This window comes from Asterias rubens, chromosome 6, assembly GCF_902459465.1.
Source record: "Asterias rubens chromosome 6, eAstRub1.3, whole genome shotgun sequence".
Lineage (NCBI taxonomy): Eukaryota > Metazoa > Echinodermata > Asteroidea > Forcipulatida > Asteriidae > Asterias > Asterias rubens.
In genome coordinates, this window is record NC_047067.1 from 11,130,362 (window position 1) to 11,148,022 (window position 17,661).

Here is a 17,661-nt window from a genome sequence, read left to right on the forward strand (position 1 = left end):
ACTATGCGACCTTCCAAGCGTTTTTTGGGGACCATGAAATTTGCGTGCTCCATGCAATCATTGGAAGCGCCTTCTTTTAAAAGTAATGTGGTTATGTGAAATTAGCTTGTGGATTCGAACCCACAACCTTGTGATTGCAAGTCCTGCAGTCTAATCACTGGACCACAGTCATTAAAAACCACATTATTATCTTTTCTCAATCAAAGACCCAGAACCTCCAGGTCCTCTGATACTCTTGGGTTTCAGTTCCACCTCCCTCCGCTTCGTCTTCACCGAAGCTCCCGGAGCCCTCAGCCACTACGAGATTTACTATCGACCGAAGAATGGACTACCTTCTTCTCCATTTTCCATCAGTCGAAGCCAACCCGAGAATTTTGTCGTCGAAAATCTGCTTCCATCCACGGAATATTTTTTCAGGACTCTGAGCATTTCAGAGAGTCCCAGTGTAACAAAGAGCAGTCGAAGTATCAACTTTTTCACCACAAGTGAGTAACAGTAATAATAATAATAATGTCAAAGTCTTACATGTATATAGCGCACGTGTTTACTAAACAAGGTGCTCAAGGCATGTACAAACTTTCAGAAAGATAGTTTATTGCAGTGATGAATTCTGAGACCCAATAATTTAGCACCTTATAGGGGTTTACAAGGTACTATGGCGCATACAGCAGCCACAGCCAAGAACACTTGGACACACCCCTTCTCTTTTCGATAAATGCACTGGGTTATTTTACATGCGTTACACAACACATTGGACCAACGGCTTTATGTCCCATCCGAAGGACGAAGCAATGGTTACATGTAAGTGTCTTTCTCACGGACACAAGTGTCACTGCTGGGGATTCGAACCCACACTCTGCTGATCAGAAACACCAGAGTTTGAGTTTGGTGCTCTTAACCGCTCAGCCTTGACACTTCCATACGATTTCAAGTTCCCCAAGTTTCAAGACATTTTCAAAAAAAAGAGACTGTTGATATAGGTCTTTGGGTAAATTTTTTCTTTGTTCAACCCCAAAATTAAGTCAGATTTTCCTGACAGGAAGGTTCCCTTTTCGATAAATTTGTCTACTCTTTTTGAAAGAGACTCTTTGGCTCCACAACCTGAAGTAGCAAATGAATAAATAAAATAAAATAAATAATATTATTTCTTTGCGTATTTATAGTTGCTGCCGTTCCAGCCGAGGTCATTCTTAGGAGTGTAACCATAAACTCCATCGTTGTGACCTGGGGAGAAGTGGAGGGTACAACCAACCCATACATTGTAGACTTGTCGAGGGATGCGGGTGCAGCCGAAGAGATCACCGTTCCTCGGAACCAACCACTCTTAGCAGAATTTACTGGCTTGGCCTCAGGTGACAAGTACACAGTGACAGTGTCTGTGGTTGGTGTGGCTGATGGAGCGTTGACACTGAGAACGAGTAAGAAAACAGCAAGGCTAGGGCTTGTGTTCCCCATAAATAATAATAATATTAATAATAATAATAACACAGCATTTGTAAAGCGCACTTTATCTGTGTGACATTCAAAGGCGCTGGTCAAAGAACAAGAAGAAAATTTCACTGGATATCTTTATAGGCTAATCTGAAGAGATGGGTTTTGAGAGAATGTTGGAATCGTGAGATGTCATGTGTGCCCTTGAGATGTTGAGGCAGAGAGTTCCAGAGGCGGGGTGAAATGTTACTGAATGTCCTGTCCCCATAGCTGGATAAACGGGTCAGAGGGATATAGAGCATGATGCCCGATGACCTCTGACCCGTCCTGACACTACGACAACTGTGAGGCAATCAAGCTAAATGAGTCGTTTGTCAGAAATAACAGTATTGAATTGAATAGAATTGTTTTATTCATCAGGTATAAAAATTACATGAAAACTAAATTCCAATTTTACAGCAACAGATACAATATTAAAATGTAAAAATAGCACAAGATATACTAACATACCAACATACCAAAGAAAACAATAACATTAAAACAAAAATAATAATGATAACATATAACCAAAACAGACTTGGAGAAATAAATCAAAACAGGGGGGACATTTTCATATAATTAACATCATAAAGGGGTTAAAATTTGCATTGAAATAAATTGTGCTGATACTCTTGCTTTTCTTGGTGTTTCATCTTTAACATTTGTTGAACCAAAGGTGCTATCATCATAGATACATGTAGGGCTTAAACAGTATTAAAGCATAGATTACAAAAATGTATACTCAATTCAAATTTGTTGAAAAAATGACCTGAGTCGACAAACAACTCATTTTGCTTGATTGCATCACAATTACAATTTTCTAGAGAGTTTATGTGAATATTTTGAGAATTTCTTTCAACCTAGAATTTGGCAACATGAAAGTGTGTGAAGTTTGTAGTACATGGCTTTATATAAAAAACTTCAATACTGCGGCTGAAAGCCGAAATGTACGGTTTTAAAAAACAGTCATCAAAAACATTACATTTAAAAAATAAATAAAATGTCAAACAGTCGATTATAAAAACATTATAGCCAAAGCAGTAAATTCTAAATGAAGTGCTAATTCACTGCGGAATGATATCCTTTGTTCAATATTGATGTCAGTTTCATTGTTGGATTGTAAGAAATTTTTCTTCTTTTCATTGTCTTTTAAAATCTACTAAGTGCTAAAAAAAAAATCATTGAAAGATATATCCAGAAAAAAAAAAAATTGGCTCTTTGTTTTTTTACACAGGATTCAGTACAAACTTTGCCTATTCATTTACAAAATTCTTCACAACAATGCTTCAGAATACCCCATCAACCTCATCCACTCATACACGTCAGCACACATCGGTCTGCATTCTAATGAGCTCATGATGCTTCATCAGCCTAGTACTTCCACTATTTGGGGCAATAGGTCCTTGTCTGTAGCATCAGCCCGGGTGTGGAACCAACTCCCACTGACTGTCAAATCATTTCCATCCATCACAACATTCAAGACAAACTTAAAAACAAACATACTCACACAATCCTCAGTCCGAATATGTCTTTCTCTCCTCTGTTGCCATGAGCCCCTTCTTTAGGCGGATACTGGCGTGTAATGGCCGAGCGGTTAAGAGCACCTGATTCAAGCTCTGCTGTTTGGTCAGCAGAGTGTGGGTCCGAATCCCGGTCGTGACACTTGCTACATAAAATTGGGGAGGTAGTGCTTTCTGCTCTACCGACCAGGCTTCGGACTGATGATACCCAAGCCTACATCCGTACGGACTGTAAAAGGGGTTACCCTGTTTCAGCCCTAGGAGTAGGTGGCAACGGCCTCTGGAAAAAACAATTGTAGCCCACACCTTGAAGTGGCCTTCAGGCCTTGTGTGTCCGGCGACTTGCGTAAACAAAATGTAAAAAAAAGTTACTAACTGTTCTATATTATTATTATTATTTTATTAGTTCCCCGTGAGCCAAGCTTTGTGAATGTATTAGACAGCACGGCGACAACCATCACCATCGGCTTTGGCGACACAGCAGGAGCCACTACATTCAACCTCTTTAGAATATCCTATAGCACAGGTGGTGGACCAACCATTGAGTCCGGCGAGGTTGGGCCAACTGTCAGTTCTTTCGTTCTAGAGGATCTGTTCCCAGACACTTTGTATGACATCTACCTACAGACCGTATCTAATGATGGGGGTTTTGAGACGAGCAGTGAAACAGTCTCTACTGCAGGAACTACAGGTGAGATCTTTGTTTAACAGACTGTACATTTTCTTTTTGCAAGTAATCACACAATGTTGAAACCTTAGGTTTACAAAGCCTTAGGTTCCTCATACAAAGGTTCCAAAAGACTGCAGTTCCCATTGACTGCAGTTCCCAAAGACTTAGGTTCCCAAAGTCTTAGTTCTCAAAGACTTACGTTCACAAAGACTTAGGCTCCCAGAGAATTACATGTATAGGCTCCCACAGAGTTAGGTTCCCAGAGACTTTGGTTCCTCATAAAACGTTCCAAAAGACTGCAGCTCCCATTGACTAAGGTTCCTGAAGACTTAGGTTCCCAAAGACTTAGGTTCCCCAAGACTTAGTTTAACTTTAGACATTTTTACAAAGAATACAAAATGAATAGGGGCTGTCAAGGAAAGACAAAAAGTATAAAAACTGTCATAAAAATTTGTGTACAACCAGACTCCTACCAATGATAAAAATAGAATGAGATAAACTATTAAAATGGAATTTGCAAAAAAAAAATACATTTTGAAAAACGGCACAATGTAAACCAAAAATATATTTCAGAGCCACTAAAATGATACTAAAATGTACTTTGTATCAATCTGAAAAACAGGCGCTCTCACTCCAGGCGAGGTCATCGTCCTTTCCTTCACAAGCACCTCGATTGACATCACGTGGGGAACGGGAGACGATCTACCAGGCTATCAAGATTTCTTTCTCCAAATCGACCCGCCTGCTAGCTCCAACCCGGTGGTCAACAGAGAAGGCCGTACAGCGACCTACAACGACCTTAGCCCTGGAGAGGAATACACCATAACGGTCACGTTGTTTGCCGATACCAATGTTGAACAGACTGCAGTGCAGAGAACAAGTAAGTCTAACGGGTTGGGATGGAGGTCACAAAACTTTAGACGGTTTGAAGATGATGATGGTAGAAAGCTTCACTTAAATTGTTACTCATTGAGGTGCTGTAGTTTTGGAGAAATGAGTAAACAAAATTGTTTGTCTCAGTGAGACGAAAGTTATTTTAGCATGTACAACATATTTACCTTAAAGGGTCTATATACTTTTTGTAGACAAAAAACTAAATGTCCACAGATTTACACTAAACTTACACAGTTTGAAGATAATGATAGTAGAAAGCTTCCCTGAAAATATTACGTGCTGAGGTGCTGTAGTTTTGGGGATATGAGTAAAACAATGCCATAAAAATAATTTTGGTCTCATGAGACCAAAATTAATTTAAACATTTACAAACAGAGTTTCATGACATTGTTTTACTCATTTCTCCAAAACTACAGCACCTCAGTAAGTAATATTTGATGGGAAGCTTTATTTCCACTATCATTATCTTCAAACCCTGTAAGTTTAATGTAACATCTATGGACATTTTGAAAAAGTACCCATATAATAGTAATAATAATAAGACTTGTAATGCGCACATATCCACCCTGCTGGGTGTTCAAGGCGCAGTAAAACCAAAAACAAAACAAAAACAAAACACAACACAACACAAAGAAAAACAGACACAACAAAATTAGTCATTGAAAACCTGTGACATAAGATAAGTTTTGAGATAAGGCTTGAATTTTGCAGTACAAAGACAAGATCGAAGATTAAGTGGAAGAGAGTTCCAGATGCGTGGCGCGGCTGAAGAAAAAGACCTGTCACCCCATGAGTGTCGAGACGTGGGTTCAATGAGGAGAAGCATAGAACTTGATCGAAGATTCCTTGATGGAGTGTAAACTTGAAGCAGTTCAGAAATATAGTGGGGAGCCTTGCCATTAAGAGCTTTGTGGACAATGAGCATCAGCTTGAAGATGATTCGTTGAGAGATAGGGAGCCAGTGTAGTTGTTTCAGAATGGGGGTGATAGAACAGGATTTTCTAGACAGTGTCACAATGCGGGCAGCAGTATTTTGGAGCCGTTGAAGTCTGGAAATCTGGTTGTTAGGAAGACTGTAGAGAAGAGCATTGCCGTTGTCAAGACGAGAAGTAACAAATGCGTGAATGACCTTTTCAGTGGCACTTTTGTCCAAGTACTTGCGAATCTTGCCTATATTCCTGATGTGATATGATGATAAACGAACAATGTTGTTGATGTGTGGCTGAAGTGTCATTGATGAATCAAAAATAACCCCTAAGTTCCGAGCTTTCAGCGAGGGAGCTATCCGAGCATCACCGATGGAGATGTATGGCACTGAAACCTTAGTTAACTGTTGACGTGACCCAAATAGAAGGAACTCTGTCTTATCATCATTTAACTTCAGGAAGTTTTGTTGTGTCCAACGTCGAATCTCTTGGATGCATTTCTCAAGTCTTGCAATAGATGCATTGGCGTTTTCTTGAGAAGATTTAAATGTGATGTATAGCTGAGTGTCGTCTGCGTACACATGGTAATTCAGATTAAATTTCAGGATGATGTCACGAATCGGTAAAGTGTATAGCGTAAACCACTGCGGGCCGAGTACCGACCCCTGTGGCACAGAGTAGTTCAAAACAACAGGGTCGGATATCGCGGTGCCAATACATACATGCTGAGTTCTATTGTAGAGATACGATTTGCACCATGCTAGGGCTGTATCCTCTATGCCAAGGTGATTCTGGAGCCGAGAGAGAAGGATGTTGTGATCGACAGTGTCAAAAGCAGCACTCAAGTCTAGCAGGACTAGTGCTGTAAGGTTACCATTGTCCATAGAAGAGAGAATATCGTTGCTCACATGGACTAGTGCAGCCTCGGTCCCTTGGAAAGGCTTGTATGCTGACTGGAACACGTCGGACAGGTTGAAAGTATGAATGTGATCAGAAATACGTGATGAAACTACACGTTCGATGACTTTTCCAAGATATTTTAAGTTTGCAACCGGTCTGTAGTTTTTGAATATCTCCTTGTCCAGGTTTGGTTTCTTGATGAGCGGCCTGATGTAGGAAACTTTGAGGCTATCGGGGAAACAACCGGAACTGAGGGATTCGTTTACAAGCTTAGTGATGTAGGGTACAAAAATATCGAAGTTTTGCTTTATCATGGATGTTGACACTGGATCCAGCTCACAGGATTTTGAAGGAGATTTCATAATAACCCTTTGAATCTCAGCAACAGTGGCAGGCTCAAACACAGATAGTCTACACTCTGGTTGAAGTTGTGGCAATGTCTGCGGCACGTTGTAAGGGACTGATGAAAATGATGAGCGGATGTCTGAAATCTTGGTGACAAAGAATTTCTGGAACTCATTTGCTAAGTCAGGACAGGGGTTTTGGGTTTGAGCAACAACTTACCAATTATCTTGAAAAGCTTCTTTTGATCTCCTGAGGATTCTTGTACTTGAGATAAATAATGGATGATCTTTGCCTGGTTGATCAAATTCCTAACTACTTTACATTGGTTGCGATATTCTTGTCGTTGAATTGCCAATTTGCCATTTTTCCGCCACTTCCGCTCCAGTTGACGACAGATCTTTCTCGCTGTACGAATATCGTCATTGAACCAGGAGACTTCAGATCGGACCTTGACTGATCTCGTTTTCCAAGGTGCGTATTTATCCAAGATGTCACTGACTGTACTCTCATATTGGCTGACATAGGAATCCAAGCAGTCGTGATCAACTTCTAGATTTGCTAAATGGGAGCCTATGTCACGGAACACTTCGGTAGGATTCACATGTTTCCATTGTCGGCTCTTTATAGTAACGGTTGGGACTTTGGGCTTGCACAGACTCAAGTTACACATGACTGCATAATGGTCTGATAATCCAGGTAGAATAACAAAGTTTGAGACAATTGGTGGGGAGATCTCACGAGTTATGACAAGATCTAGGCAATGACCGAGACGATGAGTCGGCTCCTTGATATGCTGGGTAAGACCAAAAGCCTGAAGTAGATGCTTAAACTGGTTTGCATTGGTGTTGTGGATGTCATCAACATGAATGTTAAAGTCGCCTGTGATGATGATTTCCGATGGATGAAGCAGATATTCCAAAATCAAATTCTCAAACTCCCTTAGAAAACTTGAGAAAGTCACATGTTGGCCGTTTGAATCTCTTTCAGGTCTGTATACAATGACAAGGCGAACAGATTTAGAGTTTCCGGAAACTTCAGCATGAAGAGATTCAAAAGTTGTGTACTGGACATCATTACTTTTCACAGAGACAGATAAAGTAGATCTGTACAGTATTGCAACTCCTCCACCAGTCTTGTGAGGTCTTGGGATGTGATGAAAGTAGTAGCCAGCAGGGGTACACTGACGACATGTTAAGTTGTCGTCTGGTCTCAGCCATGTTTCTGAAACGGCAACAAGGTCCAGATCTTTTTGCAGAACAAAATCAGCAAAATCGTCATACTTGTTACAGATGGACTGTGTGTTTATAACACAAAGGCTGAGTTGAGATTTGGCTGGAGTCACTGGTACTGGAACAGATGGGAGTGTAACTTCGGGTACGGGGGGTTTATGAACAGTTCTACGGCGACCAGCTTTTTTACCACGATGTGTAGGTCGGTAAACAGTGCTGGGATTTACAAAAAGGCCAAGGTTCTGTAATGATAATATACAGGAAGGCAGCAGAGTTGTAGCACGTGTGGATGGGGCATAACGGAGACTGAGAAGCTTGTTTCGTGAGTAGGAATTTGCAGAGTTTGGACTAGCTTCTGCTGAGTTTGAGTTATTGACACCTTCAGGGCCGGGATTTACAGCAATGTCACCAAAAATCACAATTTCCAAATGAAAAGTGGCTGGGGAGTTGTCATAGTAAGAAACAGGGCATTTCAGATATCTTCGATGGTGGATGAGGCCTAGATGTGTCTTTGGCAGGATGCAAGCACCAGACACAATTGATGCTGATGGAACAAAGCTGACCACAGATGAGTTAGTACAGTACAATGGTCTAGCAAGCAGGGAGAGAATGAAAAGGATACTTACCTCCATTGTCCCCAGATGGGCGAACAATGTCCATGGACTAGGTGGATGACTGCACAGGATGCAGCCACCTATTAGTGTGTGTAAGCTTTATACACCATACTTCTCAACTGAGACAGTGAACAATTCCAACAGAAAAACACTATTTTCACAATTCAGATGACTCCAGGATACACAGAAAAGGTCCTGTAGATTCCAGGTGTAGTAACAAATCCAGTTGTATAAAAATAAGAACACAAATTGAGCAATATACTAAGAAATTAGCAAACAAACACAGAGCTGATTTGAGTGGCTGCTGTCAGGCGCTCAGTCATGCAGTTCTCTCACATTGGAATTGAAAGATACAGAATACTTAAAGACAGTGGTAATTGTCAAAGACCAGTCTTTTCATTTGGTGTATCTCAACATATGCATAAAATAACAAACCTGTTCAAATTTGAGATCGATCGGTCATCGGAGTTGCGAGAAAACTATGAAAGAAAAAAACACCCTTGTCACACGAAGTTGTGTGCTTTCAGATGCTTGATTTCGAGACCTCAAGTTCTAAACTTGAGGTCTTGAAATCAAATTCGTGGAAAATTACTTCTTTTCTCCAAAACTAGGTCACTTCAGAGGGAGCTGTTTGTCACAATGTTTTATACCCATCAACCTCTCCCCATTACTTGTTGCCAAGTAAGGTTTTATGCCAATAATTATTTTGAGTAATTACCAATAGTGTCCACTGCCTTTAAATGTACTGCTACCTACTAGTAGGTGAAATACAAAAAATTACTACTAAAAGTAAGATTGTGCATGTGGCTGTTTATTGACTAATCTCTTAGTTTGTTTGTCATGGGAAAGGAGAAATTAACCCTTTTTCCTTACCAGACGTGACTTTAGTTTCATTGATGCTCACCCTCCATACCCAAGCTTACCATCATTTGTAGTCAGTGTATAACAATTGCACCTCAATGAAAAGGTGAAAATTTCACATGGTAAAGTCTCAAACATTGAAGCAAATTAAATTCAGAACTGATTTTTTTTTCTTTCTGAATTTCAGTTCCTTTGCCAGTGACTAATTTGGGAGTAACCGGCACTGCACCAGCGTCGATCTCTTTTAGTTGGACTCCAGGAGGTGGCACTTTGACCTCTCAAGACCTCAGTGTGACCTCTGCTGACTCTGGCCTCCCGGTCAATATACCCACAATCACGCTGGGAGCTGGCACCACATCCTATACTGTCACCGGCTTGGACCCCGGTCGCACTTACACCTTCAGACTGGTGGTGAAAGCTGGTGACCAGGAGAGCCAACCTGCCAGCATTGACGGGAGTACAGGTACTAGGCTCATTTTGTCTATCAAAGTACTGTGTCTCTATTAAAGCTTGATCAAACGTCAAGACCAAACCGGCTCTTTTCAGAGCCACCACGACTTCTAAAGAGATTTTACCCATGGTTGTACCCAATGATTACTATTCATATTTATATTTATAGTTACTCTTATTCTAAACACCATGCAAAGCTTCAAACACCATTTGATCATACTTGATCATGAATGCAAAGCGAATTTTGGCGTCACATGGTTGTTTTCGCAGCGAATGTTTCGCAGGAGTTGAACACATTTCAACTGTTGCGAATAATTGGTATCGCCTTCGCAGTCACAGGAAGTATGAAGTGGTCTTAACTGTGTGTCTTGTTTCTGATCGACAAACAAGATATGTCCTTTCTTTTTCCAGAAAGCTTGTTATTATTTCTGAAGGTTTTACAGATACATTTGGTGATACTAGGTTTGAGAGGTTTCACTGGCTTTATTACCGTTCAACTGCAAAACAAAGTTAAACACCATTTCCAAATAGCATTGACACAAGGATGTGATTCCTCCTTTAAAAATTGTGTTTCCGTTTTTTATCCCCCCCCCCCCCCGAAAGAAAATGATCAAAACTCTAAAAAGACATGGGGATATAACCTTATAATAATGCCCAGATTGCAGAGTAAGGCTTGCTTTGCGCTCAGTGTTCAGTTTTTTTTCTCAATAGCCCATCACTTCCCTGTAATGTCATTAAAACAACAGCTGACAGTTAAGGCCCGGTCACACAGGCCCGATAACGACCACAAAAATGAGAAGGATACACATGCAGGCCCTCGATTGGTTGAAGTACTCCACATAGAGTACGCCCATGCTTATTCAGCCAATCGAGGGTGGCATTATTATTGTTCTCGTTTTCGTTCTCAATTTCGGGGTCTGTGTGACCGGGCCTTTAGTCTCTAATGGTTCCTTATTAGCCAGAGGAAGCACTGGCTGGTGTACTGATGCCATGACAACAATTTTTTATATATATTTTTGTTTATGATCTAGAATCCTTGATTGAGGGGGAGATCTTTGTGAAGAGCATCACAGAGAGTTCTTTTGTCATCGTCTGGGGAGAGGTACCGGGCGCCACTTTGTACTCGATCACCATTCCGGAGTTAACAGGGATAAATGACAACCAACTAGAGGCGGAGTTTGTTGGAGTGGAACCAGCCATGGTGTACCCTATCACCATTGTGCCGCTCATCAACAGCGTTCAGGGTCCTTCATTTGGGAAAACTGTCCGAACAAGTAACTATTGTTATTATTGTTGTTACATGTATACTAATTGTTTGCCTTGGTGGATATTTTGCGTTTTCACTCATTCTGCATTATTACTTTTTAGCATCTTTCTATTGTTGTCTGGTATTTTAAATGTCTTTATAGACTTATTGTAAATAGTTATAGATTTTTAATATATGGCCAGGGATATTAGAATTGAAGGCCTTTGGGCTACATTTTTTTGGTAATATTGATTAATTCCAGGCACATGTCCTTGGCTTTTGTTTTGTTTTTATTTTGTATGTGATTTTGTGCCGAATAAATAATAATAATGATAATAATATGTGATGGGCTCTGTGGAAAAGACTGCAAACTGTCCTACACAATCGAAAGCTGGTGTAGGCTAAATCTAACCGTTAAATGTTTTGATTGTCATTAATTTTAAAATTACCAATTGTAAACCTTCCCCTTGAAAGTGTTTAATTTGTTCAACCCTGCAGATCCTCTTTCCCCTGGTCTGGTCTCCCTAACCGATCAGTCCCCAACATCCCTGACCGTCTCCTGGATTCCTGCCGCTGGTGCAAACTCCTTCGACTTCTACAGGGTATCCATCACTGATCCCAGCGGTAATGAAAACTTTGCCGATCCGGTGTATCCATCAGAATCCACTGAGCACACCTTCAACGATCTGGATCCATTGACGGATTACACTGCTACCGTGGTGACTGTGCTGGAGGCAGATGCCATGTTAAATCTTGCGGAGCAGACAGGTGACACGACGCAGAGGAAAATCTTCCAAACAGGTGAGCATGTTAAGCGGGGGTACAACCACAGAACTCCGTCCGCCCAACCATGACATACGGGATGTTCCAGAGATTATTTTTATCATTATTAATTCTGCCTTTTCACTTATGTACAGAAACAATACTTACAAACAAATAAAAGTTAAGCTACAGGGAAAAAAATAAATAAACTTGTTTTACAGAGAAACTAAAGCACTGGTCCTGTATGGAGATGACTAAGTTTTTGATACAACAAAAATGTGAAGAATAGATGAGAGATCAGGGTAGGTTGGTAAGGACATGAGGGTAGATTGGTAATGACATGAAATGGGATAGGAGAGGGAAAAGCAGGGAATTATTAACAAAGACAACCCAGTTTCTGCTGGCCAGGATTAATAAAAGTGTAGTTAATCACTGTGACCTGAAAGTCTGTCAATCCAGACTAGGTTAAAGGCAGTGGACACTATTGGTAATTGTCAAAGACTAGCCTTCACAGTGGTTGTATCTTGACATATGCATAAAATAAGTAACCTGTGAAATCTTGAGCTCAATTGGTCATCGAAGATGCGAGATAATAATGAAAGAAGAAAACACCCTTGTCACACAAAGTTGTGTGCATTTAGATGGTTGATTTCGAGACCTCAAGTTCTAAATCTGAGGTCTCAAAACCAAATTCGTGGAAAATTACTTCTTTCTCGAAAACTATGGCACTTCAGAGGGAGCCGTTTCTCACAATGTTTTATACCATCAACCTCTCCCAATTACTCGTTACCAAGAAAGATTTTGTGCTAATAATTATTTTGAGTGATTACCAATAGTGTCCACTGCCTTTAAAGACCTGTATTTTTTCAAATATTTCATGAGGACTCTATCTATTGGAAAATGAGTGCATTGATCACAAAACTTGATTTGACCTTGGAGCCCCTATTTAAAGGCACATGACACTGTTGGTAGTTATGCAAACAGTTGTTAGCATAAAAAACTAACTACATGTAGGTAGCCAGCAATGGAGAGCTGTTGATAGTATAAAACATAGTGAGAAACAGCTCCCTCTGAAGAAAAGTAGTTTTTGAGAAAGGGGTGTTGTATCTCTCATTAATCTAGCCAATTGAGTCAACATTTTCACAGATTGTTCACTTGTTGCATATATTGAGATGCACCAAATACTTGTCTTTGACAGTTCCTAATGTGTCGAGTGCCAGTTTTTTGATAATTAAAACGTATTATATCTAACAAATCCCTCAGTTCTCGCAATCTACGTTCTTCTTCTACTTCCCATTTGTGCTTTTTCCCTGCACCCCGCACCTACACACTATATGGCTAACAAGCCTTCACAGTCAGTGCACCATCATTATGGAACAATCTCCCTCTTCACATCCTTCAGGCTTCATCTCTCGAATCCTTCAAAGCCATGTTAAAGACTCATTTACTTTTATGCTATTTAAGGCAGTGGACACTGTTGGTAATTACTCAAAATAATGATCAGCATAAAACCTCACTTGCTAAGGAGTAATGGGGAGAGGTTGATAGTATAAATCATTGTGAGAAACGGCTCCCTCGGAAGTGACGTACTTTTCGAGAAAAAAGTAATTTTCCACAAATTTGATTTCGAGACCTCAAGTTTAGAATTGGAGGTCTCGAAATCAAGCATCTGAAACCACACAACTTCATGGGACAAGGGTGTTTTTTTCTTTCATAGTTATCTCGCAACTCCGACGACCAATCAAGCTCAAATTTTCACAGGTTTGTTATTTTATGCATATGTTGAGATACACCAAGTGAGAAGACTGGTCTTTGACAAATACCAAGTGTCCATTGTCTTTAAGCTAAGTTATTATAGTTTGTGTTTATTCGTAGTTACTGTTCAGTGCTTTGTAACTTTTTAATTTTTTTTTTTATATTTCTTCTTCTTCTTCTTATTAATTTCATCCAATCGTTCATCCAGATTCAATCGCCGATGCAATGATCATTACCAGGGCTGTAACCACCACCTCGGTTACCCTCTTGTGGAATGAGATACCAGACGCCACCTCGTACCAGGTCTTCATCGCCCCACCGGTTGGTTCTAATCCCAAGACGGTCATCCCAGCAGGTGGTAACACCGCTTCACTGGTCCTCAACAATCTGTTCCCTGGCCGAGACTACCTGTTCACTGTTCAAGTCCGTCCGAGCGAGCTGGTGGACAACTTTGAGACCAGACAGCGAACGAGTGAGATAATGCTTTGACATGCCTTGCTTTTAAGCTTTTTATTAAAGGGACACGTTGCCTTGGATCGGTCGAGTTGGTCCAAGAAAAGTGTTTGAAACCCTTTGTTATCTAAGGCATATGGTTAGAAAGATGTTTTAAAAGAAGAATACCAAGATCCACACAAATATGTCTCGAAATTGTGTGGTTTTCCTTTTATTTTGTGAACTAACACGGTCGGCCATATTACGGAGTCAAAAACTTGACTTTGCAGAATCAAATGGCAAGGATCTGCTTGGGTGTTGTATAAAAGAACTTATTATAGACCTTTTGCACATGACGCCATTTTAGTAGGGCGCCCTCACCCAGAGGTCAAAAGGAGATTATTCGTTGGCCAATCCTGTGCGCCGCGCGTAAACAATACTGTGCGTTTTTATTGTTTTGTCACCGTTTTTACCTCTAAGATGGCGGCTGGATGACATCAATGCTATGGTCTATTGTTAGGTAGTACTTTCGTTATTGTATTCTATATTGGCCAAAAATAGTTGGCCTGACATTTTGGATCCTAGCAGAGTCTTTTCTTCAAGAAAGACCCGACTAGGGGTGTAATGTCAGGACACTAACCATTGGTTGCATTTGTAACTTGGTTGGTAAGTTGTTTGCAACAGCTAATTCTATTTCCTTGTTTTTCTATAATTTATAGATCCTGAGTCACCACTACTACTCAGGGCAGACGCTCCCACAGCAACCAGCCTTCTCATCAGATGGCTGTCCCCCGTGGGTGTAGTGGACTCCTATGAAGTCACATACTCTCCGGCTGATGGCACCCCAGAGCCCCCGTTCAGGATCGAAGCCACAGATCCACTTGAGCGCCGTGTTGATAACCTCCGCCCTGGAACAGACTACACTTTCTTTGTCAAGGCTGTAGCCGGTCAGGACGCAAGGTTTAGGGAGAGTGTCCCTGTCCAAGCTGTGTTCCGAACAGGTGAGAGAAAACTTGGAGTTGACAGTTTTTTACTAACTTTAGCCAGGTTCCCATCAGCGTGTTGGCTCTGAAAAGAGCCGGTTTGGCCTTGACGTGTTAAACAGTTTACTCTGCTCGTCTTCAGGAGAATGAGCACAGTATACTGTTCAAAACGTCGAGACCAAACCGGCTCTTTTCAGAGCCAACACTCCCTCAAAAGAGATTTTACAAGTGGTTGTACCCGTAAGTTTACTCTTCATGTTTATATTTATAGTTATTCTTATTCTCCACACCATGCAAAGCTTCAAACACCATTTGTGCACAATTTGCAAGAATTATTCGTTGCAAATTTGTGAGGTCAAAATTCGCTTTGCATTCGCAGGAAGTATGAACCGGACTTTAGTTTGTGACAGCCGTTGCATCCTTTCCTCTTACATGTCTCAAGTCTGTGGCATACTCTTATTTCTGTTTTGATTTCCCTTTTACCTCTAAAAGCAACTCCTGAGGCTGGTGAGATAATCTGCCTCGATTTTGACTCCACTTCCTTGACCGTTGGTTGGGGCCCGGTCGGTGGTACATTCTTGGGTTACAATCTTCGCATTCGACCAGGGAGCATCGCCGATCAGAATGTACCCCAGGATGGTGAGCGTATCGTCACCTTCAGTGGATTGGTACCCGGAACAGAATACACCATCACATTGCATGTCAATCAGAATGAACGTGGATCGCTCCTCAAGAGGACAAGTAAGTCAAATAAGACAAAATAAAAAAATAATAATAATAGTGAACATTTATATAGCGCCCATCCATTAAACATGCTCCTGGGCGCTGGCCTATAATCATTTAAGTTCGAAATGGACTTCTTCTTAGGAACAGGTATTATAACAGATTGTTTAAAACAAAGAGGAACTTTATGTTGCATCAGAGATAAGTTAAAAATGTCAGTGAAAACACATGCCAGCTGAGTAGAACAGAATTTCAATAGTCGGGGGAAAATTCCATCAGGGCCTGCCGCTTTATGTTCATTTAGGCGAGAAAACTTGCATTGGACATCTCATGTGGTGATTGTGAATGGTGCCTCGTTATCGTTTTACGGAACAGTTGCTGGTGCGGTGGCATTTGCATTGTCAAAGCGACTATAAAAGTTGTTCAGTTGAGAAGGAAGTGTTGCGTCATCTGTACTCGCTGTTTTGACAGGGCCCTTATACTGGGTAATTAGATTGATGTTACCCCATAGTTCTCTAGGATTGTAAGTGTCAAATCTATCCTCAAGTTTGACTTTGAAAGATTGTTTAGCATCTCTAATACCTGTTTTTAGAGATGATTTGGCTAAGCGGAATTCTTCAGGGTTGACGTCTTTTAACCGGTAGGCCTCATCCTTGGCAAGAAGCTTTCTTCTAATTTTCTTATTGAACCAAGGTTTATTGTTAGGATATTGTGTCAGAACTTTGGTTTGAACACACGAATCCACACAGATGTTGATATAATCAATAGTTGTTTCAGCATACTCGTCAAGGCCCGTGCCATGTGGTACATTCAAAACTACCGCGTAACTGTTCAACTGACGCAGTAGACATATCCTCACCGTCTTCTTTGTAGGTTTGCTTTGTTTAAGTTCTTGCTTGTAGGCTGGAATGAGAAACACCACTGAGGGATCAGAGTTACCGAGGCTAGCACGAGGTATTGACTTGTAGGCACCTTTTACTGGGCAGTAACAATGGTCCAGGGTGGCAGAACCTCGAGTTGGGCATGTCACAAATTGCCGGTAATTAGGCGCAACGGATTTCAAGTTTCACCTGCAACAGTTGTTAGGGTTTCTGGGTCTGCGTTCTCGTAGCTCGAAATAACATCAGAGATAGTGTTCAAAGCAACATCGGTGTCCACTTTAGGGTGAATGTACACTGATGTTAGTGTAACTGATGAAAACTCCCTAGGTAGATAAAAGGGTCTACACTTGATTGTCAAATATTCCACATCTGTGTAGCAACCACTAGATATAATCCTAATGTCTGTGCACCGTTTATTGTTGATTAAAAAGCATACTCCTCCACCCTTCCCCTTCTTTGTAATAACAGGGTCACGATCTTGTCTATAAATGGTAAATCCAGAAGGTTGCAAAATAGAGTCAGGATGTGAAGGTTTAAGCCATGTTTCTGAGAAACAAAAAACACAACAAATTTTATAGTCATTCTGGTTGTTAATTGTTTGTGCTTTCCTCTTCTTCTTTGTTGTATGATAAGTTTGATAAGTACTGAGTACCGTACAGTTTAATAAGTACTGAGTATACACGGTGTATGGGTAAAAACCAAAATAATATAGTTTACATTTTGTTATTGTTGTAACCGTTCCGGTAGGCGCTGCCTATTTGTCTGCCGTTCATGCAACAGTCACAGTGCGATGTTACACATGCAACAGTCGTAGGTAGCGCGAGACTGACTCACACATGTGTGAGTCAGCCTTGTGCTACCTACGACTGTTGCATCCCAGTATATATGTATATATACTGGGATCAAGGGTGTGTGTATCGTCCCCGTAGCTACACCGCGCTGTAACACCGTGCTTAACAGTTATCGTCTTGACTTCAAGACTACATGAGCGAGGGTGTGT

At 40.9% G+C, this 17,661-nt stretch overlaps 1 protein-coding gene across 1 annotated transcript in view; it reads left to right on the forward strand.

The window, feature by feature from the left end:
• The window catches only part of LOC117291422, a 156,123-nt gene that overhangs the window by 23,142 nt on the left and 115,320 nt on the right, over positions 1-17,661 (forward strand). Inside the window, exons 20-29 of the mRNA XM_033773076.1 lie at positions 207-485; positions 1,164-1,418; positions 3,397-3,681; positions 4,283-4,540; positions 9,617-9,892; positions 10,911-11,153; positions 11,624-11,926; positions 13,851-14,114; positions 14,794-15,075; positions 15,550-15,798. Of these exons, the coding sequence (XP_033628967.1) occupies positions 207-485; positions 1,164-1,418; positions 3,397-3,681; positions 4,283-4,540; positions 9,617-9,892; positions 10,911-11,153; positions 11,624-11,926; positions 13,851-14,114; positions 14,794-15,075; positions 15,550-15,798 (2,694 nt within the window). The remainder of the gene's footprint in view (positions 1-206; positions 486-1,163; positions 1,419-3,396; positions 3,682-4,282; positions 4,541-9,616; positions 9,893-10,910; positions 11,154-11,623; positions 11,927-13,850; positions 14,115-14,793; positions 15,076-15,549; positions 15,799-17,661) is intronic.